This window comes from Harmonia axyridis, chromosome 6 (genome assembly GCF_914767665.1).
Source record: "Harmonia axyridis chromosome 6, icHarAxyr1.1, whole genome shotgun sequence".
NCBI classification, from domain to species: Eukaryota; Metazoa; Arthropoda; class Insecta; order Coleoptera; family Coccinellidae; genus Harmonia; species Harmonia axyridis.
The window spans coordinates 25,954,642-25,980,998 of record NC_059506.1 but is presented as its reverse complement, the minus strand read 5'-3'; the positions used below and the strand labels follow the sequence as shown (position 1 = coordinate 25,980,998).

At 33.5% G+C, this 26,357-nt stretch overlaps 5 protein-coding genes across 5 annotated transcripts in view; 2 read left to right on the top strand and 3 right to left on the bottom strand.

The window, feature by feature from the left end:
- LOC123682030 (ankyrin repeat domain-containing protein 12) overlaps positions 1-2,032 on the bottom strand; it is an 83,757-nt gene extending 81,725 nt beyond the window's left edge. Inside the window, exon 1 of the mRNA XM_045620410.1 lies at positions 1,760-2,032. The gene's annotated coding sequence lies outside the window, so the exon portion shown is untranslated. The remainder of the gene's footprint in view (positions 1-1,759) is intronic.
- Positions 2,033-13,190: 11,158 nt separating this feature from the next.
- LOC123681952 (zinc finger protein 91-like) lies at positions 13,191-20,871 on the bottom strand. The gene is made up of 3 exons (XM_045620337.1): positions 20,573-20,871; positions 20,175-20,366; positions 13,191-18,459 (listed from the first exon to the last, which is right to left on the bottom strand). Exons 1-3 carry the CDS (start codon positions 20,680-20,682, stop codon positions 14,574-14,576), a joined length of 4,188 nt encoding a protein of 1,395 aa, XP_045476293.1. The 5' UTR covers positions 20,683-20,871; the 3' UTR covers positions 13,191-14,573.
- A 471-nt stretch (positions 20,872-21,342) lies between these two features.
- Positions 21,343-22,476, top strand: LOC123682505 (EKC/KEOPS complex subunit Tp53rk). Its single transcript, XM_045621148.1, has one exon. The coding sequence runs from the start codon at positions 21,344-21,346 to the stop codon at positions 22,082-22,084; it is 741 nt and encodes a 246-aa protein (XP_045477104.1). The 5' UTR covers position 21,343; the 3' UTR covers positions 22,085-22,476.
- Positions 22,477-22,533: 57 nt separating this feature from the next.
- Positions 22,534-23,797, bottom strand: LOC123682506. Its single transcript, XM_045621149.1, has 2 exons — positions 23,636-23,797; positions 22,534-23,570 (listed from the first exon to the last, which is right to left on the bottom strand). Exons 1-2 carry the CDS (start codon positions 23,666-23,668, stop codon positions 23,112-23,114), a joined length of 492 nt encoding a protein of 163 aa, XP_045477105.1. The 5' UTR covers positions 23,669-23,797; the 3' UTR covers positions 22,534-23,111.
- A 290-nt stretch (positions 23,798-24,087) lies between these two features.
- LOC123682525 (U3 small nucleolar RNA-interacting protein 2) lies at positions 24,088-25,556 on the top strand. Its single transcript, XM_045621172.1, has one exon. The coding sequence runs from the start codon at positions 24,160-24,162 to the stop codon at positions 25,537-25,539; it is 1,380 nt and encodes a 459-aa protein (XP_045477128.1). The 5' UTR covers positions 24,088-24,159; the 3' UTR covers positions 25,540-25,556.
- The last annotated feature ends 801 nt before the right edge of the window (positions 25,557-26,357 follow it).

Sequence of the window (26,357 nt, the reverse complement as noted above, 5' to 3'; positions counted from 1 at the left end):
ATGCTTCGTCCAAAATTTTTTGTTGATAGCGTCTTCAGAAGCATAAAAAATTCAAAAAGAATATAGAACAAAAAATTTTTCGGATGAATTGAAATATTCTTCAAGATCACCGATATAACAACACCTTGTATAATATTTACAGCGATTTTTCTAAGACACACTCAATATATGATAATATTTTCACCATCAACTTCCCACAAAAAATTAACGCACTTAACATTAAAAAAGGTGGATAAAGATCCCATCCACGGGACGTTTTATTCCAACCTATTCATTTTTCGAATGAATTGAAATATCATTCAAGATTCAAGATCAGTGATTTAACTGTCCCCTGTGTAATATTTACAGAGATTTATCTATGAAACACTCGATATATGATAATATTTTCACGATCAACATTCCACAATAAATAAACACACTCTACAGAAATAAGGGTGGCTAAAGGTACCATACACGACCAGTGACCAGTTTTATTCCAACCCCAAAATACATTTCGGACAGTTTATAGCAAAATCAGACTAGAGGTTCCGTAAGAGTTAAATCATGGTTCATTCAAAATTTCGTGTTGATAGCGCCGTCAGAAGCGTACAAAATTCAAACAGAATATAGAAATAAAAATTAGGAAAGCACTGTCGAATAGACCTCTCGTTAATTCATGCATCTATTTCGCCCTAAGAGGCCACATATACACTATAATATTTTGTGGTCTCTAACTGCGCAAATGGCGACTTCATAACAGTGCTTTGCTCATTTATTTCATTTTTTGCTTGATTCAGACCCTTTGAACTTTACAGATACAATTATTTTCACTTTCCTTAACAAATTGCATTTGAACCTAATAGTTTATATTGTTTGAAGAATTAATATTTCATGTGTTTTCAAGATTAACCAAGCTTAGTTTCTTCAAAAAATTCAAAATGTTTTGTTGGTAATAACACCAAATACCTCTCTGTCGAAGTTTTTTCTCGGAAACTACAAAATCAAATTGTTATACGACATTTAAAACGTATATTATTATGATAGATATGTATTATGTTCTGTATTAGATTATACCATCAATTTTTGGGAAGAATAGAAATATAATTGAAGATCATCGATTTAACTACCCCTTGTATAATATTTACAGCGATTTTTGTATGAAACACTCAATATATGATACCTTCACGATCAACATCCAACAAAATATCAAAGAACTTTACAGAAAGAAGGGTAGCTAAAGGTCCCATACAAGGGCAGTTTTATTCCGAGCTATTCATTTTTCGGATGAATAGAAATATTAATCAAGATCGGCTATTTAACTATATTTTTTACCGAATACTCAATACAATCAAAAGGCTATTGTCCTAGGTCTTCCTGTCAGTTAAAAACATCGTCATCTACAGGAATATCTGTAGATTATATTTGAAACTGTTTTAGAGGTTTTGAGTATTCAAATATTGGGAGTGCAGGTAGTTTTGCTTTCGGTGGTGTTGTCTTTTGGTAGCTGTGAATCAGTGAATCCATAAAATTTATGTTATTCTGGTTGCTGATGAAGTTTTTCAAGTCTTGGTTCTACTTCTGTAGTTTCATATTGTGATTTTCCTATGAAATACTCGATATATGTTAATATTTTCACGATCAACATCCCACAAAAAATCAACGCACTCTACAAAAATAAGGGTAGCTAAAGTTCCCATAGACGACCAGTTTTATTCCAACCTCAAATTACACTCCGAACAAGTTCTTCCGATGGCCGGTCGAAACAACAAAAACAACTTACCTTAACAAAAACTCGGGTTATTTAAATTCCTCAAAACACCAATACACCACAAATCACAGCCAACCATCCATCTCTTTTCACTCGACCGAACAGAATCGCGTGTCCTTCGCGATCGGATTTTTGTTTTTTTACGCGCACCTTACGGATTTTGCCACACACGTGCCGGTCTCGAGGTGTCTGTGAGAAGAATTAAATCCTACTAGGTGAAATTAAGCGACGTATGATCAGCCTCCGTAGGGAAAGAGATACATACTGTTGAGAAGAAATTTCACGAGTGATGGTGATCCACGGAGGTGGAAAGTTGTGGATGTGCACGTCGCCGGAAGCAGATATATGGGATGATGCACTTTCTTTCGGACGGTGTATCGATATCAGTCTAGATAAACGGGATATTAGAAGTATAGCGTATACTTCTAGATTCTAAGATTGTCGATCCAGTCCTCTCCATATGTACATGATATTCAGAAACACCCTATATGTATAGTATACTACAACTACACTCGGAATATCCATGATTTAGCATACCAACACACAAATTGATTGGTTACCTGTTGAAATCAAACAGGTAAAGAGCAATCGTTCCTTTGATAAATCAGTAGAAAAATGTTTGTCGAAAAAAAGCTTTTAACAGGCCAATCGAAAAGTCCCCGGGCTACCATAGTAAAACAAATGTTTTTGGCAAAATTTGGTTTTATTTTTCAACATAGTTGCCTTCGAGGGCGATACAGCGATTATAGCGATCTTCCAACTTTTCGATACCATTTTTGTAGTACGATTTGTCTTTCTCTTCGAAATAGGCCTCAGTTTCGGAGATTACTTCTTCATTGACTCTAAATTCTCTTCCAGGGAGCATTTTTTGAGGTCTGAGAAGAGAAAAATGTCGCTAGGTGCCAGATCTGGCGAATACGATGGATGCAGAATAAATTCGAAGCTCAATTCATGCAATTTTGCCATTGTTTTCATTGATTTGTGACACTGCGCATTGTCTTAATGAAACAGCACCTTTTTTTCAAATGGGGCCGTTTTTTAACGATTTCTTTCTTTAAACGATCCAATAACGCTGAATAATAATCGCTGTTGATGGTCTGACCATTTTGGTGGTAATCAATGAATATTATACCTCGCGCATCCCAGAATACTAATGCCATAACCTTGCCAGCTGACTGTTGTATTCGTCCTCATTTGGATTCCGTTCATCGTGTGCAGTCCACTCAGTTTACTGTCGATTGCACTCCATATGGAGCCATGTTTCATCCATTGTCGCATATCGACGCAAAAATTCAGGTTTATTGCACTTAAACGGCTTGTTGCTATTGATCGATTGTGAGCTCGCGCGGCACCCATTTTGCACACAGCTTTCTCATGTACAAATATTCGTGAATGATTTGATGTATCTACACGTTTAGATGATATCTCCAAAATGTCTGTTATCTCGATCTACTCCACTTTACGGTCATTCAAAATTATTTTGTGAACTTTCTTGATTTTTTCGTCGGTGACAGCCTCTTTTGGGCGTCCACTACTTTCGCCGTCTTCGGTGCTCATTTCACCACGTTTAAACTTAGCATACCAATCAATGATGGTTAATTTTTTTGGTGCAGATCCCGGAAACTCTTCATCAAGCCAAGATTCTGCTTCAAATATATTTTTTCCCGTAAAAAAGCAATATTTTATCAGCAAACGAAATTCTTTTTTTTCATTATTTTTTCAAATAAAAAAATAACTACATTCACAACGCAATATCTCACAATCTTATGATCGGACTGCTGTCAAATTTTAAGACGTATCGTTTGAAGGTTGGTAGTAACTAAAAATCATATGGATTTAATACTAACACCGTCATCTGTGCATCAGACCAGGAACTTTTCAATTGGCCTAATATACTCTCGAAGAGTATTTTTGGGATTCTTTTTGATTTATTTAGTTGCTGTTTTTTTTTGCAATTTTTTTCTGGTGGCAGATCCTATGCCGAATGTATTTCAATGTAATTTTGTAGTTTGAAGGATAAATATACATTATTAATTATTATTATTAATGTATAGGTAATGTATACTGGGTTTTTTTAATATCATGTATATTCATTTCATTAAATAAATTTCAAACAAACGCTTCGGTATCGACCTTAGCGGTGTTGAAATTTAGATATTTTTAGAAGCGGGTAAAATCGGGAAAACCACTTACTTGGCATAAGGAGCTTTTGAGCTCTCTTTTATTCATTCTTCTAGCGACCTTGAAGACTGCATAACTGTATTTAAGATTCGATTAGCAATTATGTCAATGTTGTCAATGGTTATCTAAATGGGGGGTAAGATCCTCCAGAAATTCGGCATGCTCATTCAAGTGATTATTTTATAAAACCTGAAAGTTTGTGTGTGCATGTCCCCTACACAGGTAAAGATAACCAGGAACTATAGAGTTTGAGTTGTGCTTATTATAAAGTTCAATTTTTTTTTTCGGGATAACTTAAGAAAACTCATTCATTGCCGGATACTTATGATAGTTACTAGCCCCTGCCAGATCCCTAAACTTTAATAAACTAAAAACGATTACGACGTCTAAAGCCAGGAAGAGAGGAGGTTTCCGAAAATGCAGAATTGGAGGCATTACTGGATTACTGACTCGTGTCAAACGCAACAAGAAATGGCAGGATCATTGGGAATGATGCAACAAACCATTTCAAAACGCCTGAATCAGAATTAGAAATGATTTATTAAACATTAAAATATATGGAATACACTCATATTTTCTTATACAATAATAGTTCCTACATAAGATTTTTACCTATCATTTTTTATGTGGTATTATATTACCTTGCAATAATTGTTAATTTATACTAATCGAGTATTCTTTTTCAAATCCAAGTGTTTTTTGTCTTCACCGTACGAGTTGAAGCCGAGAGATGTTGAACGGCGTTTGTTTGCTTGTGAACAGCTGCTTGCAAGGCAACGACGGAAGGGATTTCTGCATCGCATTGTGACTGTAGACGAAGAATGGGTTCATTACGATCATCCCAAGCGCATAAAATCATGGGGATATCCCGGCCATGATTCCACGTCGAAGGTCAAACCGAATATTCACGGTTCCAAGGTCATGCTCAGTATTTGGTGGGACCAGCTCGGCGTAGTGTATTGTAAATTGTTAAAACCGACTGAACAATTACAGGCGATCGTTATCGAACGCAATTGATGCGACAAACGGCCGCAATACAACGAGAGATATGTTGAAGTGATTTTATAGATTGACAATTCTCGATCCAATGTTACGATAGTAGTTAAGTTATACTTGAAAACGTTGAAATGGGATGTCCTACCCCACCCGCCGTATTCTCCAGACGTTACTCCCTCGGACTATTACTTGTTTCGATCAATGGCACACGGCATGGCTGACCCGCACTTCCGGCCTTGAGAGAAGTAAAAAATTTGATCGATTCGTGGATCGCTTCAAAAGATGACCAGTTTTTTCAACCTGGTATTCGTACGCTGCCCGAAAGATGAGAGAAAGTAATGTTCAGCGATTGACAATACTTTGAATCATAAATGTCTGACCATTTTTTTACAATAAAGCCTCGAATTTCCTAAAAAAACAGCGGAAGCAAAGTTGTACGCCTTTGTAGTTAATTTGATAAAATAATATGTGAAATTAAAAAAAAAAGATTTTATAATTCATCAGATACATTCTTCTAGCAATTCGGATAAAACAGTAGAAAATGATGCCCTCCAATATTTGCCGCCCCAGCAAAATGCCGGTTTGCCGGCCTCTAGAACGGGCCCTGGGTAAGATTAAAATCAAACATGAAAACAAAATAATAAACCGATAACCAAATATTGGTTCCAACCGCTCCACCTCTTCCAACCTCCATAGCACCACAGAAGAGCACTTTCTTCGGAAGCAAACGAGCTGATACTCTCGACTCCCAGAGATATCGAAGTTTCTTCATCCGCTCGGCCATGCCAATGACATTGAGATGCAGAATGTGGGTCAGCTAACTGGGACGAAATCGCATAATCAAAACAGTATTGTAGTCGGGCGCTCTATGCTTGTTGTTCTACGTGATTTTTTGCCGAAGTACGGAAACTGTTAAACGTCCACACGAAGGATCAACATTAATATGTTGTTCGATTCTTGCTGCGCGGTGCTTCAAGGCTGAAGGCGGAACAATTCGTTCTTCTACTCGAATGGATCCCACTGGCCAATAATTAGAGGCTACCCGCTGACCATATGCCTGTCAGTATGAAGCTAGCATAAACGACTTTGTGCATGTTTTGTAATAATCGCAAAAATAATCTTCATTCAGACACTATCTCACGGAAACAAAGCATTTTCATCAGGTGGATAGATGATACTTAGATTCTGCGGAGTACATAGCGAGAAACATAGTTTGTAACTGTGTGTGTTTTTTTTATTCTATTAGGTGTACACCTTTGCTTCCGCCGTTTTGCAATAGATGGCTGTAGCGCTAAGTGGTAGTCGAAATAAATAGATCGTAGATGTCATACAGTAAGCTTAGGTATTTGTAAACATAACGCCATCGAAATTTTTGTCGATTTGTGTCTGCATCATAAAGTTATTCTCGATTGAACATGTCAGCTTGGTAGCCAAATTATCGTCATTTTCTGGAGGTTTTAATTTTCTGCTTTGATATGGGGAAATCTGCGGCTGAGGCTCATCGAATGCTCTCTAATATAAAACGGGTGTTTTTTTTTTTCGAGGTATATCACTTCAAGTTGGCATTACTGTTCAATATGGCGACCGATTCAGCAGCTATCAAGTGATTTATTCTCAGTTTGGTTTGACAATTCATCATGAATAGACTCACGCCTGAACAACGCTTGCAGATAGTGCAATTTTATTTCGAAAATAATAGTTCTGTGCAGAATACGTATCGCGCACTACGTCCATTTTATTTTGTTTAGCGATGAAGCGCACTTCTGGTTGAATGGCTGCGTCAACAAACAAAACTGCCGCATTTGGAGTGAAGCTAATCCTCAAGTATATGTCGAAACACCGTTACATCCAGAAAAACTGACTTTTTGGTGCGCTTTATGGGCTGGTGGCATCATTGGTCCGTACTTCTTCAAAAACGATGATGGCCAGAACGTTACAGTCAATGGTGATCGGTATAGAGCCATGATTACTAACTTTTTCTTTCCTGAATTGAACAACCATGATGTCCAGGAGCTGTGGTTCCGACAAGACGGCGCAACATGTCACACAGCTCGTGCCACAATCGATTTATGGAAAGACACGTTTGGTGACCGCCTAATTTCACGTTTTGGACCTGTGAATTGGCCTCCAAGATCTTGTGATTTAACACCGCTAGACTACTTTCTGTGGTGCTATGTAAAGTCATTGGTCATGCGGATAAGCCACAAACCCTTGACCTTTTGGAAGACAACATTCGCCGTGTTATTGCCGATATACGGTCACAAATGTTGGAAAAAGTCATCGAAAATTGGACGTCCAGATTGGACTACATCCGAGCCGGCCGTGGCGGTCATATGCCAGAAATCATATTTAAAATGTAATGCCACAAGATTATCTTGCGGATGAATAAAATTCATGTAATTCGAATAATTCATCGTTGTTTTGTTGCAATTTAAAGTTCTATAGCTCTAAAAAAAACGCCCTTTATATGGTGAGGCCTTTATTAGTGAAAGAACGTGCCGAGAGTGATTACTTCGCTTCAAGAAGGGGTTGACGTCGAAGATCAGCATGGCGGTGAAAGAGAGAAGGTTCATTACGATAATCCCAAGCGCAGAAAATCATGGGGATATCACAGCCATGCTTCCACGACAACGGTCAAACCGAATATTCACAATACCAAGGTCATGCTCAGTATTTGAGGGGACCAGCTCGGCGTAGTGTATTACGAGTTCTTAAAACAATCACAGGCGATTGTTATTGAACGCTATTAATGCGTTTGACCCGAGCATTGAAAAACAAACGGCCGCAATACAACGAGCTCATGTTGCGACAACGTATATGTACTTTGAAACGTCGAAATGGGAAGTCCTACCCCATCCGCCGTAGCCCAGCACTTCCGGAATTATGAAGAAGTAAAAAATTTAAATGATTCGTGGATCAATTCATAAGATGAACAGTTTTTGCAACCCGAGATTGGTACGCTGCCCGAAAGATGGGAGAAAGTAGTGGCCAGCGATGGATAATACCTACTTTGAATCATAGATGTATTACCAGTTTTTTCAAAATAAAGCCTCGAATTTCGGAAAAAACGGCGAAAGCAAGTTATAGTAATATGATATAATTAATGATTTTGCGAATTTAAAGTTTCGAAAAGGTATTGTAATGCTTTTATAGTTTTATATATAATTATAATAATTCATAATAATTATAATTATAATTTCATAATGTATTGTATTTGAACTGTGAGTGTAAGACAAAAACTTTATCAACGTTCGTAAAATTTATTTTCTGTATAAGCTTTATTTGAATTATTGTATAGGTTTAAGACATATACCTTACCTAACTTCAAAAGTGGTGCCAGGACCAGCGTTAGAGGTGAAACAGTGAAACGACCGTTTCAGGCACCTCTACTTGAGGGCGGCAATTCAGCCCAGTTTGCTGGCCGCCTTTTCATATTTCATCCTTGATTCATAAAAACAACGCCCCGCTGCGTTTGTCAACATTCGCTGCGAAGAAATTTCCAAACCGCCTTTACTAATGCCGCCTGTATAATAAATAACAAATGATAGCCCCATTACTCCCATTGAAAGAGGGATAAAATCAAAAAACAACACTACCTTCGAATTATTTGGAAGCCGATGTTTACACATTCAACATATGGAAAATTGCTAGGATTTTGCAGTCGAAGAAATCCAGGAATAAAATAAGATACCTACACCGATAAAAACATGAGGTAAATAAACACATAAACAATCATCGGAGCAGGTGCTGTTGTTATTGATGCTTTTTCGGCAGGGGCAGCAAAACATTATTTGCTTCAGGCGCAAAAATTACTCGCGCCGGCCTTGAGTGGTACATGATATATTCTTTGCTTAAAATTTGTAATATATGTACAAGTCAAAGACTCACCTTGTATATTTAATATTTTTTCATACCTAACTTCGAAATTAATAAATATTTTTTAATATGATTTTGAAAGTGAATACTAAGAAGAATGGACTACTGACTTTCTGATAATCATTGACAACTCTACTTTGAGTTCAAAATGGAACTTTGAATTGATGACTTATTCAAACGTTAATATCGGGCTTATTCCAAATGGCGCACCATGGATTTTATTTTTTTTTTTGTTAGGTAGCAAATTTTATTATTTCAGAAGATTCCTCCCCAAATGCGAAAAAAATTGAAAAAATAATTAGTTGAGGCGCGTTAATTTTTATGATACGCTCTTTCTGAGTCGATTGCGGTGTTTCATTCTGGGACTCCTGATAGAATCAACAGTATGAAAACTCAGTGGTCCCTGCCTTATGCATATCTCCATCTCCATAGAGATGGTTACTTTGCCAATGGGGTTTATGTCCCAAGCGATGCCGTTCTGTCAAGAATTACGCAGCGTGCGGCGCCATCTCTCGAGCTAGTAAAGAGTGTAGGGAATTTATCAATTCCCTCGAAAATATACGAGTTGAGTTAAATTTCTAACCAAAATGCTAAAACCAGAAGAACTCGGTGTAAAACTTGGAATAATCAAAGACACACCCCTAAGTGATCCGTAGGAAGGTTTTGCTAAAGGTCGAATGGAAAACGGCCTGAATGTCCATAAAACTCGGCATTTCAGGGCGAATAATTCAATTGAGTTCAGACCAGTCTACGAGAAACTACATCTACAACATATGTGCAACACTTGCACCGACAACGAGAAGATTAAAGATTTTCACATATGTGTCCAGCGACCTTTAAAAAACGATTAGATCTAAATATCATCTTCTTCACACATTTTTAGTGGGTTGGAAATAGATTGAATAAGTGTTTTTATCCCGTTCTTTTATTTCACTAATTTGTCATTGGCTGTGAACTACTTTAATCACAGTATAAGGACCACAACCCACAAGAGAAACCACAATAATAATGAATAACACCGCTGACAACTCAATAAAGATGTATAATCCCGGCGTTTTCACCTTCCACCAGTTAAGATGCATGAAAAACTCGATATGAGTTTTTGGCATTGGCAATGGGAAAAAGACTGTACGCAGAGATTTAGTTTTTGAGTCACCGCTAGGAGAAAACTTAAGTGTTTGGAAGCTTGGTGTCGCATCAAATATTTGAACAAAAAGCCTTTGTTGTTATTAGGTTGTCATCGATATTTGGATTATGGGATAGTAATGAAATCCAAAGAGAGCGAAATCGGTTTGTCGCTAACTTACCTCCGTTGACAGCACGTTTCCTGTGTTGTTCACTTTTGATCTAGACTTCTACCAATCCGATATTTGTTAAAAATTACGTAATACATAATATACCACAAAATTAATCCAAAAAAACTCACCTGAGAAATATATCAAACCAACGTGAACATTGATTATTATTCTTGAAAAGGAACCAGTTCGACTTTTCCACAAAAAAAGCTAAAACAACGACGTTCCTAAAATTATCATTGAACTTTGTAAGCCGATTGGGCCATTTCTTTTTTCTCAAAAATTTCACTGATCCTATTGTCTTCTTTTTCGCACTGTTTAGATCGCGATGATAACTTCTCATGTCGTACCCCACAAAACAATGACCATGGTGCAATGAAGAGTATATGCGAATGAAAAGAATGTTTAATTTATACAATGGCCGAAAAATTAGAACACATTTCTGATGATATTAAAAGCTTATTAAATCTTGAATGGAAATAATTGAATTATTTATTGATGAGGATGAGCATTGCAAATCAGAAGCAGTCACAAATGTAACAAGATCTAAGGACTTTCTCCTTCTATTCAAAATAATGTAGGACATCTATTCGAACTTTATCAAATTATTTTAGATCTATTCTAGTATATTTTGTTTTCAAGTCTGGGTACTAGATGATGGAACTTTTGATAGGAAAAACTGTTTAGACTTCGGTTTTCAAAATTTACGATAATAAAATGCATTTCAGATGATTCTGAGTAATTTTTGGTTTCGTGTAAGTCGGTCTGTGTGTTCGCGAATCCTTATATTAGGTGTTGTAAAAAGAAATCCATTATTGTTCCAATAGATGGCTTCAGTTATAAATATCTTGCGTTGTATAAGTTCAATCGGTTCCACTAGAGGGCGTTAGAAAGATGAGATTTCGTACTACAGAAACTTTTGTAGTAGTTTTGTGATTAGTTGACTCAGTTCAGTTTGAGCGAGCGTCAAAGATGGATACAAGCTAAGGAAAAATACGCTATACTTCACAGTTTTTCTTCGATAAAGGTGAAAATGCAAGCCAGACGGCTGAAAATGTTAATAGTTAATTATTATAAATAAAAGTGTATCCTGAATTACCGAAAAATATGCACTCCTTTAGTTTTTAATATTTTTTTCTAATAGATAGCTTTATTTATCTGTATTTCGCGTTTAAGTCCGATCGGGTTCCACTAAATGGCGTTAGAAAGATGAGACTTCGTACTACATAATCTTTTTCCACAGTGTTGTGATTAGTTCACTCAGTTTAGTTTGAGCGCGCGTTAAAGATGGACATTATAACAAAGAAAAAATACGTTATATATGAGTTTTTTTCGATAAAGGCAAAAATGCAAGCCAAGCGGCTGAAAATTTAAATAGTGTTTATGATCTTGATACTGTAATAGCCAATCACGCGCAATTCTGGTTTCGTCGATTCCGTTCTGGTAATTTCTAGGTCAAAGATGCATCACGCACTGGAGACCAATTGTCGAAAATATCGACAAAATCATGGACATTGTCGAGTCCTGTTTCCATTGCTCAAGAGTTGAAGATCGCTGCTGAATCGCAACAAAATAACCCAATTTTTGGAACGGTTGGTGGCTGGTGATAAAATGTGGATGAACTTACGACAACGTCAAGCGAAAACGGAAGTAGTAAAAAAGCGGTGAGCCGTCGGAAACGGTCAGGAAGGTTTTGCTGTGATTGGCAGGGAATTATCTACATAAGCTGCTCCCCTAAGGCACAAATGTTCTGAAGGAAGCAATCGCCCAGAAGCGACAAATAGGAGAGGAATTGTGTTTCATGGGGACAACGTAAGGCCACACATATCGATAGTGACTCGCCCCAGGTTCTTATGCATCCACCTTATAGTCCGGACCTGGCCCCAAGTGATTACCATCGCTTGCTGTCCATGGCTAACAATTTTGCTGGTGAAAAATCCGTTTCAACAGAAGCTTGTGAAAATCGACTGTCTCAATTTTTTGTCAATAGCGACAAGGGCTTCTATGAGAGAGGCATACACAATCCTTCAAAATAGCAACAAGTTATAGAACAAAAAGGCGCTTCTTCGACCTAAATCGGATCATCCTAACTGTGGTAATTGAAGTCTTGATTTTCATGCAAAAATAAAGTTTTTTTTTTGTATACCTCATACTTTCTTGTGCCCGAGTTTTCTCATGAAATAAATCTACATATTATATTCATGAAATTGTTTGAACTTGTTTTTGTACTACAAAAATTTTGGAAACTGAATATACGATTTACTAAAATACACTTTCCTATAAAAAAAAACACTTGTCCCAGTAGGCACCAACAAAATATTCCGCTATTTTGCTAATCGATATGAGCCGTGACTTTCTATGCCCCCCTCAGACATCGCCTGGATCCGCCCCTGGCTTGCGGAAATATAATGTCTCAATTTTTTGCCAATAGGGAAGAGGGCTTCTATGAGAGGTGCATAATGATATTACCTTCAAAATGGCAACAAGTTATTGAACAAAACGGTGCAAATTCGACCTAAATCGGATCATTCTAACAATGACAATTAAAGCCTTGTTTTTCATGCAAAAATTATGGATTTTTTTACTACACCTTATAATAGCGTTGACTTCTTAAAATTTTTAAACAATTTCAATCGATTCTGTTATAGATGGTGCCATACCAATTTCAACTTTTTCAGATACAAGCGCATGTGCAAACCCTGCAAACATGGAATTCATGGTATCTCCATATCTCACGTTATTGAAGTTGGCTCAAAAGTGGTTTTGAAAAGAATCTCTTTTAGAATTCCGTATCATTTTGGAATGGGCCTCGAAGAAGATACAATAAATAATACATATTATATACATCACTAAATTCCAGTAATTTATTGACACAATGGTATCTTGTAAAAAAAATACTGAAAATAGCATGAAACAAAATTATTTGATTCGCATGATCATCACAAAAAAAATGAATATGTATTCGATTTAAAGAAAAGACACTCTGGTTATTAAAGACCTAGATGTATGAAATCAGTAGATATGAAGAATTGAATCTACAATCCTAATACCCATAGAGGATTTTGCAGAACCTCAGGAAAATGAAAATAAAAAAATGTTATTATCATTTTAATTGTATATCCTTAATATTAACAAAGCATTCTTCCAGTATGTACATCAGACACAGATAATAAAAAGTTGTGGTTTTCCACAGGATTATTAAAAAATGACATCATTTCTTGGCTGATTTAAAATTCAAAACACATTATTGCACAAAATAATTACTAATCAATAAAAATAAATAAAATTTGAAGCAGTAGTTCAAAAAATTAACAGAACAATATTTTATTAAATCATAATTTCTGGAGACATGAGAATTGTTCTGTTATTCATCAAACTGCTACAGCAAAAAAATATGTCCAACATTCAACAAGTTATGATAATAATCCAAACATATTAATTTGTAAAAGCAAGACATAAAATCGACATATGTTAAGAAGTAATTAAACTTTAATATGTCTGAATCTGAATCTATTTTTACAGTCTACTGAATTCCATGGGATTTCAGAAATTATAAATATAAATGCATATAATAATTAATTAAAGGAAACTTTTTTATATTTTGATGAAATGTTTTATGAATAATGGAACTTATTATAAAATAAATAAAGACTTTCACACAGTTGCTAACATACTTTAACCTATTTCCTTTTTTATTGTATTGAACCAAAGATGTATAATATATTAATATTTGAGTTGACACCCCAATAATTTTTCTTCAATCAAAATTCTATAATAAGAATATTAAAAACAAACTATATAATATTACACAGATGTACCAAAACCCTATGATGATAGCATGTTCTAATTCATTAAAATCTTGAAAAGTAAAATACGTTTTATATCTTTCAGTTATCAATATCAATTTTTAAGTTTCAAACATAAGCAATCTTAAATGTTGATTTGTGTATCTGAAAATATAGAAAACAATTTCTCAATTTGTGAAAATCGAGAAACATAGCACATCAATAATAAGATATATCTTGAGCTTTGGGACACCTCTAAATATGTTCTGAAATTTCTACAATTTTTGTTTTGATTTTCCATTTACCAATTAAATTATTGATCTTCAGTGGGTCTCTAATCAATCAATTAGGAATATTGGAAAATAATGAGTACATATTCAATGAATCATATACTTCTTATTGTGAATTCTTCAAAATGAATTAATATTAACTGAAAAATTCAACACTTACCACTTATAATCTTATATACCTAAATAGCTATGTTTAACTTTGTACATCTACTGAAATTCAGGATGTCTCATACTCATCATTATGATGAAATAATTAATTTAGTCACCTCTAGCTCTTATATTAAAAAATTTCTTTTTTTGTTTCTTCTTCATTTAAAGTAATTTCATTCCTCTCAGTCATTTTCATTTGCTTGACAATTAGGATAACCATTTTTTTATATCCATCATCAAAAAACCAACTCTATCATTGAGATTTCTTTTCAATATTATTTTTTCCTTCTTCAGATTCAACTACTTCTTTTTCCACATCAACCTTTCCATTCACTGACTGATTCATTTGTTTTCCAATGGATGTTTTTTTAATTTTTAACGATACCTGTTTTCTTGTTTTAACACGAGAATCACCATGCCCCTTTTTTCCTTTTCCTTCTTCAGCAGCAACTAGTTCTTTCTCCACAATTACTTTTTCATTAAATACCTGGTCTGTTTGTTGATTACTAGATGATTTTTCATTATTCAACCTAGTGTCAACATTAGAATCACTCTGCATATCATTTGTGTTTATCTCTTCTGGTTCTTGTTTTATATTATGATCACTACCATTCAAATTATTCACAATATCTTGAGGAATGTCATTTTCAGCTGCCACAACTCCTTCAATTTGGGGATCTTCAATAGATTCTTGCTTAATATTTGAGATAATATTGTCAGTGTTGTCATCATTTTGTTTCAGTACTTTGTTGCTTTCATTGTTCTTCTTGGTTAAATTTTTTTTTAATATTATCCGTTTTCCATTTATTCTTTCTTTTGCCTTAGTTGCATTAAAAATTTTACTTCTTCGAGAAAGTCCATTTATCAGATTGAGATTTTTAGATTTCTTACGTAGATCAGTATTCCGTTTCAACAATCTAACTCTTTTTGATACATTATTTTTGGAAACACAATTTTTCTCCAAACTATCTTGCGAATGTGAATTATTATCATCTTGTATCTCCACTTTTACATCAGTAGCAATGTAACCTTTTCCTTCACTTTTTTCATCAATTAAAGAACTAGAATCACCAATTGGTTGTGAATCTTCAACCTGAACTTCTGAAAGATTATTTTCGACAGATTGGTCCTTGTTGATTTCAACGTCACTTTGTTTATCATTGGTTCCCAACTCTACTTCAAGAAAATCTTCACAAATGAGTTCATTTTCCTCCTCATCGCTCTCTTCTACATAATATGGGATGAAGCTCCTTTTCCTCTTGGAACGACTTAATAAACCTGTCCCCTCATCACATTCATTACTTATGTTGAGAGTAGATTCATCCAGATCTAAGTTTTCATCCTTATCATTCAAGTCAGAAGGATCTATTTTAGATATATCTTCATCAATATAATCATCTACACAACTGTCTTTAGAATCCACCACCATATCATCCTGTTCTAAATTGTCGTTTTCTTGATCTTCGTTCTTAGGGGATGAATGCTTCAATTTGAAGTGTCTATTCAAATAGTTCTTGGAAGGTGTTCTATAGCTGCACAAACCACATTTCATGGCTTTCTTTTCATGCTTATTTTCTATATGTTTATCTAAATTTCCCTGAGTTTTTGATGCATAGTCACAATAGTCGCATGCAAAGTATCTTCCTTCATTTGGTTTATACTTATATGAGAAATTGCGAGTGACAGATGCATGTGATCTAGAAACACCTGAAGCATGTATGCTGCCTTTCAAATGCATTCTCAAACTAGTATAATGAATTGTTTTGAATTGACAGTTAGGTTTAGGACAAGGATAGTAGTCATCCGATTTATGAAGACTTTCAATATGTTTTCTCAGCCTAAATGTGGAACAACCTTTGTACTCACAATATAAACAAGATACCCGACATTTTCCGATACTATGTTGCTTTATGTGCTTTCTAAGGTAATTGGGCCACTTTGTGGCAAACTCGCACTGGGGACAGCGATAAGCATTTTCCTTTGTATGCTTATGCCGATGAATTTTCAAAGTATAAAGACTCCTAGCCTTATACTCGCAAAACTGGCACTTGTATTCTCCATTTTCAGCTTTTATCTTGGCATCATCAATATTGTGTTCTTTTTTCAAGTGAATTTTTAAATTTCTCCTTTCAGATGTTTTGAAATCACATTGGTCACATTGATACCTTTTCTCCTGTTCTATATATTCTGCAGGATGCTTTCTGCGAATGTGACCCTTGAGATTTCCTTTCAACGTACATTTATGATCGCAATAGGGACATTTATGGATAATTTCACGGGTGTGCACAGAATTGATGTGATCTCTCAAACTACTAAAGGATAAGCTCCTGTGGTCACAATATTGACAAGGGAAGAGCCTGCTCTGGTCAGTATTAGGTTTGGTACTTCTTTGTCTACCAGTTGAGGTTTTCGGTTCATTATGTCTTTTGATGTGAACTTTCATATAGTGATTCCAAACAGTTGAATAAGGACAGTGTGGGCATTTGATAACATTCTGCCTTGTATGCTTATTAATATGTTTCTTCATAACTTGTTGATAAAGAGTTGTGTACGGACAATATTGGCAAGTATATGTTTTCTCATCTTCTTTCTTTAGATCGTCAATTTCGACATTCATGTTATGCTTTTCACTTAGGTGAGTTTTGATTTCTGTGGAACTCTCTGATGAGAAATCGCATTCCTTACAATGATATTTGCCATTATCATCAGGTTTCAAACCATGTTTTCGTCTGATGTGCATCCTTAAGTTTCCGTACACTGCACATTCGTAGTCACATTGTGGACACTTATGCATGTTCTCTCGGGTATGTTTTGAATTAACATGTAGTTTCAACGATCCCATCTGGGTAGCTACATAATTGCAATACTGACAAGGATAAGACTTGATGGACGCATCTCCTTGCTTCCTGGTTTTGAAATTATCGGCGTTATGTTTCTGAATGTGACTTTTGATGTAAGCTCTCCATGTCGTCTTAAATTCGCAGTGTGGACAATTGTAAATATTTTCTCGAGTATGTTTATTCTGGTGAACTTTCAGCGTGCTCAAGTTTATTGCTTTATAAGAACAGAAACTGCATGGAAAACTTGTTTTGTTTTCCTCTTTAGATTCAGATTTCACAGAGTGTTTTCTCTTGATATGGAATTTCAAGTATCCGAACCATGTAGTCTTGAAATCGCATTCATTGCATTTGTATTCTATAGCCTTGGTATGTTTGTTCTCATGTATTTTCAAGTGACTCAAACTTATAGCTTTATAAGGGCAGTATTGACACTGAAAATCTTTTTTTTCTACAACATCGTTTTCATTGTTTTCACTATGCTTTCGTTTAATATGCAGTTTCATATAAGTAATCCATAGTGTACTGAATGGACAATGTGGACACTGATGTACCTTTTCACGAGTGTGCTTGTTTGTGTGTTGTCTCAATAAGGTGGAATTTTTAGCTTTGTAATCGCAAAAACTACATGGATACTCCTTAGCGGATGGAGATTTTTCATCTTTAAAATGCTTATTTTTAATGTGTAATTTTATGTAGGTTGTCCATACTGTTTTATAAGGACAATAAGGACATTGATGCTCCTGTTCCCTAGTATGCTTATTTGTATGCAATTTAAGTGTACTAGGAGTAGCTGCTTTATAATCACAATACTGACAAGGATATTCTTTTGTAGCATTTCCAGCTTCTGCAGATTGATCACTATGCTTCCTTCTTATATGCATTTTTAGATATCCTTCCCACAAAGTGTTGAATTCGCAAAAAGAACATTGATGTTTCACTTCTTTTGTATGCTTATTCATATGATTTTTCAAAGCTGTAGCATTGGTAGCACAATAATCACAAAATTCACATTTCCTCTTGATTATCAACTTTTCATCATCTTCATTAGAATGCTTACATTGAATGTGTTCTTTCGTCGAACGAGGAATTGTAGAACTATATTGACAATGTGGACACTGATACACAACAGCTTTAATATGGCGATTATTCATATGTGAAGTTAGTAATTTTGGATGGGTTCCTACATAATCGCAATAATTACAAGGAAACAACTCTGCCTCGCGTTTATCTGCAAAATCGTTTATGTCAGATGTTCCAGGCTGATTCATAAAATGTTGATCCGCATCTGACATGGTGAATCTGGAAAAAATTCCATCAACTTTAAATTTCAAATTTTAAACGAAAAAGACAAATGTCCAAGATCCAATTCCATACATTTCATTAAAATACTCATATTATTTGTGTATCCTTCCCATATTAAAATACTACAAGTTGCATAAGAAGGAACTATCCATTACCATATAATTTTGTCTAATTTCAATGAAGCGAAGCCTAAATGTAGCTCCAAGCTTATCTCATCCTACAGTTAAAAACAGTAGTTTCGTAGATTAGAGTGTAGAGACTTCCAAAAAAAAAATTGAAAATGTATTTTAGTGTTCTGTCAATTGTTTCTCATCTCCCATGGTAAATTTAGTATGAATTTATTGAATGTATGGACACATTGGTTCCTGCTGCTTTGTCAGATTTATAGATTCGAATTTCTGAAGTTAAGTCTAATGCAGAATAATATCAAGTTGATTCTAAACTTATTTTTGAGTTTGGATATTTTATCATAAGAATAAAACTAATGAAAATTTACGGTGCTTTCATTGAGGTAATAAATTGAAATAAAGATACTGTGTAACAAGAAATTAATATTTCTGTTGAATTCACAGTATTTTTGTTTTCAATGTAATTCATTTCATTATGCCCTGTTCAACATATTCAATTTAAGACATTTTTTATTAGCATGTTCTCTTCAAATGAAAATTAAAAATTGATGAGAGTTTTATTTGAGAAAAATGTTTACATTCCTGAAATTATAACACTACAAATATTGCAAAAAGATTTATGGTTGGTTTGTGCACCATTCACATCTAAGAACTATGAACTTAGAACCAATAACTAAGAACTCTACCTAAGAATTCAGTGGTGTTTATGCACTCTCTTGTTAGTTCTTAGTGGAGGAAAGCGCACATGATCGAACTACTTTGTTCTATATTTTGATGTTTGACAATGATATTGATTGTGAAAAAATAAATTTTAATTTTTTTCATATACACTGAATACTTTTCATCAATAAACACGAATAACGGAACATGAAATAATAGAAACTGGTACTGTTAATATTGAAATTCAATGCGGCACATGCAATCTTCATCATTATAACTAAGAGCTTATTTCTTAGTTAAAAGTTGGCCAACTTTCTAGTCATAGTGTTAGTTCTTAGTCCTTAGGTAAAATGCATAAACGCCCTCATTGATTTGTTAGCGTTCAATTCTTAGTTCTTAGTTTTAGTCTTAGTCCTTAGGAACGGTGCATAAACCAACCATTTTTTTTTTATCACCTTATATCTTTCATGTGTCATAACTTGACAACATAACAATCCTAGGCAATACCTCTCCCCACAAAATAGTAATAAATTAAATAAATCTATTGTGACGTTCATTCTTTTTGTCTACCATTAAACAGTGCCAAATTTTGTTTGTTTTTGAAGTGAATTTTAGGAATTGACAATTCTCTAATTCTATCACAGTGAAACTGTGCAGTGCACTTGCAAGGATACTATAATGCAATTGTATGAATATATTATTAGATGTGTTTTCCTCAAATTTCAGATTCACCATTTAATAATCGAAAATAATGCTTTGATTAAAAATATTCAATACCCAAATAAAAAAGTGTATTGTTTGTGTGTATATATACATTTAGAAGAGAAGATTAAGTAATGAAGAGGGGGTAAGAGTGGTTAAAGAAAGATAAACATGCCTATTAATGAACATACAGCCGAATAATGTGTATAAAAAAAATCTTACCCCTGCAAAAGAGGCCAGCTACCAGCATCTCCCACACTTTCCTGAAAATTATCTTCGGTATAATCTTCATTCTGATAATTTCCCATTCCATAATCAGCATAATCAGGACCAACATGTTCCTGTTTAGTGACAAACTGCTCATTGAAATCGGCTCCCCCTTCTCCATACTGATTGTTACATATTTCTTCATTTCTGGAAAAGAATAATTGTAATTTTGAAGAATTTGTATTTAGAGGAACCAACTAATAAAATCAATACAAATTGTAAATAAATAAAAAAAAAATTGTGAAAGAATCCAAATTTCAATAAATGGGGAGAATATTCTCAAACAATAATTATTTGGACAATTAACATCTACTGAGGAACATTTTTATTTACTATTAGTAGAAGTAACCTACTCATTTTCTCTGTTCTCATGTTCAGCAGAATCGTAATCTTCTATTTCTGTTTTAACAATAGAAATGGTGCCATCATCATTTTCCCAGCTACAGCCCGTTTTATTTTCCATTGTAGGAAGTTTCAAAGTTTGAATAAACTTTATTTATTTTAACATCGCCATTTCTTATATTGAAAATACTGACATGACATATTGACAACTAGTCGGTAAACACTGCACAGAATTTGACAGAAGTCATAGACTTCATAAATTGATTATTATCATAATATTATTTCTTTTCAATCGAAGAGACCAAAACCCATTTTGTCATTATTCACTCTTCAAGTCTTCAGGTTCTTCTTCGTCCGTTATCTCTTCCTTGACTGGGACCTCAAGGATAACGCCACAGATTACGGATAATCCGTAATATCCGTAATCTGTGGATAACGCTTTCGTTAGATTCCAATCTAGGATCCTTACAGTTCAACCACAGACTAGTAATCTGTGGTTCAACCTTCTACACCTCCCAAATCTTTGGCAAAAAGACCTGAATTTCTATTCGACAACAAAAACATTTTAAATCACCAGATATAATAGAAAACAAAGCAAGATGCTAAAACTTATTTGACGACATATCAAATTCAATGCACAAATTACTACTATTGCATTATATAGATATAAAAAATAATACCAAACAACCAATTATTCCAAAAATCATTTCATACAGATTATTTATTAATATCTGTGTTCAATGTTAATAGCTATCTATGATTTGATCATAGACCTAATATCCATGGATATTAGGTCTATGGATTTGATATATAACCTAGAAATGGAAAGATTAAATTCAATTATGGATTTAAAAAATTTTGTACTATTTAAACAAGGAGCTGAAGCTAGAATTTATAAAGGAGTGTATTTGGGAAAACCATGTTTAGCTAAAGAAAGGTTTCCTAAAAAGTACAGACATCCTGACTTGGATCATTCTATAACAACAGAAAGAATAAGGGCTGAAAGTCGAGCTATTGTTCGTTGTAAAAATGCTGGTATCAGAACTCCCATGTTATATTTGGTAGATTACAACAGAAGAATAATATTTTTAGAGTATTTTGAAAATCATATTACTGTTAAAGATTATATAGAACAGTGTTCTGATGAAGAAACACTAAAAAGTTTATCTTTAAGAATAGGAAATTTAATTGGTAAATTGCATTCGAAAAATATAATTCATGGAGACTTGACTACATCAAATATACTTTTGATTAAAAAAGGTGATGGAGAGTTAACAATTACAAAGAAGGATTTAGTGTTGATAGATTTTGGCTTGGCTCATTTAGAAACTAGTGCGGAAGATAAAGGAGTAGATTTATATGTATTAGAGAGAGCTTTGATTAGCACCCATAGTGCTGCAAAAGAGATATTCATCAATATTCTAAATGGCTATAAGGAAGTAAATAAAAATAACTTCAAAGAAATATATTCCAAATTTGAAGAAGTGAGAGCTAGAGGTAGGAAACGCACAATGGTAGGATGAATACTGTGGATGTAATACATAAAAATCAAATTAATCTTTATAGTAAGTAGATGGCTCACATCAAATTACTTTTTTATGAAAAAATAAGTATTAATTCCTTGTAATTTCTTATTGCCCCAAAAAATATATCTACCTACCTGTGAAAAAAATTAATGATTTAATGAATGTTACTTTAACAAGTGCATTATGCTACAAGATTTCTGATAATAATATTTTTTCCTTGAACATTACCTGGAAATAGCCTCATAAAACTTTATTGAGAAAGGACCATGATCTCTTTATCACAAATAATATGGTACTTTGAAAGTAACGGTTCAATCAATTTTTTCAAGAAAAAACCTTGTATATTGATTAGAATAAAGCAGAAATGTATGAATATATTTTGAGTGTTTTATTGCTGTTTTAATTTTTTTCAAATATTGCTAGTGTCTTTTTGAGAGAAAAACAGATTACTGAATAAATATAATGTTCTGAAAAGAATTACACTTATTCTTCTAATGACAATCAAATCACTTTCTAGTCAACAAAATATATAATTTGAATTAACATGTTTATTGCAAAAACTGAGATATATTTGTCTAAGTTGACTTGCAAGATATCAATTAACAAAATTCTTGGTTAGTTTTACAGAATACATAAAAAAACATTTTAGTATACTAACTCAATAGATTTTGCATTATCTAATACTTCTACATATAGAAATATTTCAAATACAGTAATTTTCACTTCTATATTTATCGTGTTGGTTTAACCGAAAATTATATTCGTGAACTTTTACCTACATTTGATGAATTATTTTCACATGAATATTCTTCAATAAAACTCTTAGTTAGTTCTTCAGATAATAGTTATGGTTATTAATTTTTTTAATAACTAACAATTTGATCTTTTGTACTGTAGATAGTTTTACTTTACAATAAACCTACAATGCTTCAAATAAAATAAATTAAATCCTTATCAATGGGTCAAGCCAACATTTCAAAGAATAGTGCTGAATTAACCTGCATATAGGGAATTCGACATCAATTTATTCTCCAAATTTTAAATTCTGAATACATTCATTTACAGTTTCCAAGTCTGATAGATTTTCAAAGCAAATCTTAGTGAAATCAACTTGTTCTTTGTTTTCACATACTATACTTTCTAAAGATTTTGCTTTTTTCAGCTCAGTGATATTATCAACAACATTTAAAGAGTCATTCAACATTTTATGTATAATATCATAGCTTTCACTGTCGCTATTTTCTGATTTGGTCCTATTTCTTACTCTTTTTATATAAGGTTTAAATCTACTGTGTGTTTTAGTTTTGTAACTCCCACATGCTATCATAACATTGCTTATATATTTTGTATTTATTTTGAGAGAACTTGTGCATGGGTTAGCCGAAATTTCTCTCATGTATTCATTTCTGGAATTGGTAGATGTAGCTAGCATTCCCAATTCTTTGAGTGCTGAGTCCAAATCGGAAAGATTCAATTTATTCGTCTACAATATAAAATTATAAAAGAATTAATAATATCTCAATAAAATGCAATATACTCTTTGCTTACTGCAGAAACTTCTTGTATTTTATCGAACTGCATTTTAATCAAATAAAGCAAGGTAATTCTACAATCTATTCTTTGAAGTCTATTTAAAAATATAGAATTCAGCAATTCTCCGCTATTTGTTTATATTTTTTGATGCAGCCATAATCTATGACCATACCATAGACCAGTTTGTCTTTGCATAGATCTAAAGTAAAAGTATGCTGTTGTTTTTGCAATGTGCTTAGCTCAAGTGACCATCTACAGCCCAAACCCCTCAGAGAGAAAAGTTCTAAAGGCCAGTTGCACCATTTGCCTAAACATTGATTAAAATTTAAACATTGATTACTTTCTGATTTCTCTCAAGAAATCAGAAATTAAATTTTTAGAGTGATTCAAAAAAGAAGAAGAAAATGTCTATGAAAATTTCTATGAATTTAGTGATTTGATATTTTAACCTCCAATTCTACAATCTACATTTGAAATCGAGGAATAAGGTTATAGTGTTAAATGTAGTGCAAGTATAAGTTTGTGATATTATTTCTAATATGCCGTTCTTTATAAAAGAAAAGACTAAAAAGAAAAAAAACAACAAACGTGCCAGAAATGTGGAGAATGGACCAAATAAAAAAAGGAAGTTAGAGCGTGAGAGTGAAGAAGAAATTACAACCAGTGAAGATGAGGGGACTGCATTGAATGGTGATTTATTCAATTCAAATTCTGAAGATGAAGATGAATCACCACAAGATAAAAAACTCAGGTTAGCAAAAATATATCTACAGGAAATTGAACAAAGGGAAAAAGAAAAATTAGGTGAAAATGAAGAAGTCGATAACAGATTGATTTCGAAACGTTTGAATGAAGATTACCTCAAGGAAATTGGAAAATTCAAAAGTAATGTAGCAGAGAATTATAGTGAAGATAAAATAGAAAAAATCGATACATTAAAATGTAGGCAACAAAAAGAGTCGATAACTTGTTTATGTCTGTCTTCCAAAAATGATTATCTCTTCACTGGAAGTAAGGATGGCACCGTTGTTAAGTGGAATATTGAACTCAAAAAAAAAGAAAAGATGATTCCTTTTGTGAAACTTGAATCTGATAAAATATCAGGGCACAGCAAGGCGATAACTTCAATTGCTATATCTTTTGATGATAAATATTTGGCTGTAGGGGATGAATCATCAGAAATTAAAATTTGGTGTCCTAAAAATTTATCTTTTGTGAAGAAATTCAATGGACACAATAAAAAAATAACTGGTGTTTCTTTCAGAAAAAACTCGCATACTTTATATTCCTGTAGTGCTGATAGGACCGTTAAAGTGTGGAATTTAGATGAAATGATGTACATCGAAACTTTATTTGGCCATCAAGATGTCATTACCTCAATCGATTCATTATATAAAGAAAGAGCTATTACGTCAGGTAGCAGAGATGGTACCCTCCGCATTTGGAAAATCCCTGAAGAGTCGCAACTGATTTATAATGGACATGCAGGTTGTATAGATATTGTTAAATTAATCAACGAAGAAAACTTTATTTCTGGAGGTGAAGATGGAAAAATTTGTATATGGAGTTTAATGAGGAAAAAGCCTCTATTCATAATACATGATGCCCATGGTAAAGACCCTCTAAACCAAGAACCCAATTGGATTAGCAGTATCGCCACTTTGGTTAATACAGATTTATTTGCATCAGGTTCGTTTAATGGATTTGTTAAATTATGGAAGCTGACCTCAAATTTTAAAAGAGCAGAACTGCTGTTTGATATACCTCAAGTAGGTTATATAAACAGTATGGCATTCACATCGAATGGAGACAAGTTAATAGTTAGTACGAGTCGAGATCATAAGTTTGGAAGATATACCTTTTTAGAAGGACAAAAAATTAAGAATTGTATAAAAGTGATTTCTTTTAATAAGAAATAAATGTTAAGTTATTTTTTTTTATTTGTTTTATTCATCCCAGTTATCAGGTCTCTGACACTGGATCATTAACAGACATCATTTTGTCATCACCAAACTTTCTATTATCCAATGTCATGAATTGGCCACGTTTGTTTAAAATATATATATATATATATAGACTTCAAACTTATTTTTAAGAGTCTTTAGTGTATAACTGTGAACTATTGATAAGTCGTTTGACCCTTATCAATAGTTCACAGTATATATATATATATAATTTTCTTTATTGTAATAGAATTCACATTATGGTATACCAGATGCCAAAACTTCAAATTGTTTAGTAAATTTAAAAATCGAAAAATCAATATACAAGTATATAAAATAATGTAACTCAAGAACTGGGGAAATTTTACGATAGTTTAGATTTGTCTCTGTCCCAAATAACGATCAAATCATCGGTAAAAAATGCAATACTTCAAAAAGAGGAGAGGCTATAGATGAGATTTGAAGTTAAAATGAACATGTTAAATGTAATTGTGGGGGTTCGTTGGACTAATATTTATGATGATTATGTACCCTACATATTTTTGACATCAATGGTGGCTCCAAAATGAATTCTGTTTGGTCCAGTAGTTTGTTCATGTTGAGTAGACCAGAAATTCTATTATTATCAAGGACATTTTCAAGTAAACATTCTTTTGAAATCCATAATTGTTCAAATAGTAAAAGATGTGTATAGGCACTACTTTAAAAAATTGTAGCAAATATTTGGTAATACTTTCTTGTTCATTACATATTACAAATCTTTATTGAAGAGGGGAAACTAAACATTCATAAGA

Bases quoted from the DNA above. Each gene is read 5' to 3' on its own strand.
- LOC123682505 (XM_045621148.1), top strand. From the start codon at position 21,344: ATGGATATTAGGTCTATGGATTTGATATATAACCTAGAAATGGAAAGA.
- LOC123682506 (XM_045621149.1), bottom strand. From the start codon at position 23,668: ATGCAGTTCGATAAAATACAAGAAGTTTCTGCA. The intron at 23,571-23,635 runs GTAAGCAAAGAG...TTTATATTGTAG, and splicing joins AAATACAAGAAGTTTCTGCA to ACGAATAAATTGAATCTTTC.
- LOC123682525 (XM_045621172.1), top strand. From the start codon at position 24,160: ATGCCGTTCTTTATAAAAGAAAAGACTAAAAAGAAAAAAAACAACAAA.
- LOC123681952 (XM_045620337.1), bottom strand. From the start codon at position 20,682: ATGGAAAATAAAACGGGCTGTAGCTGGGAAAATGATGATGGCACCATT. The intron at 20,367-20,572 runs GTAGGTTACTTC...ATTCTTTTCCAG, and splicing joins CATGAGAACAGAGAAAATGA to AAATGAAGAAATATGTAACA. The intron at 18,460-20,174 runs GTAAGATTTTTT...AATTTTTTCCAG, and splicing joins AGCTGGCCTCTTTTGCAGGG to ATTCACCATGTCAGATGCGG.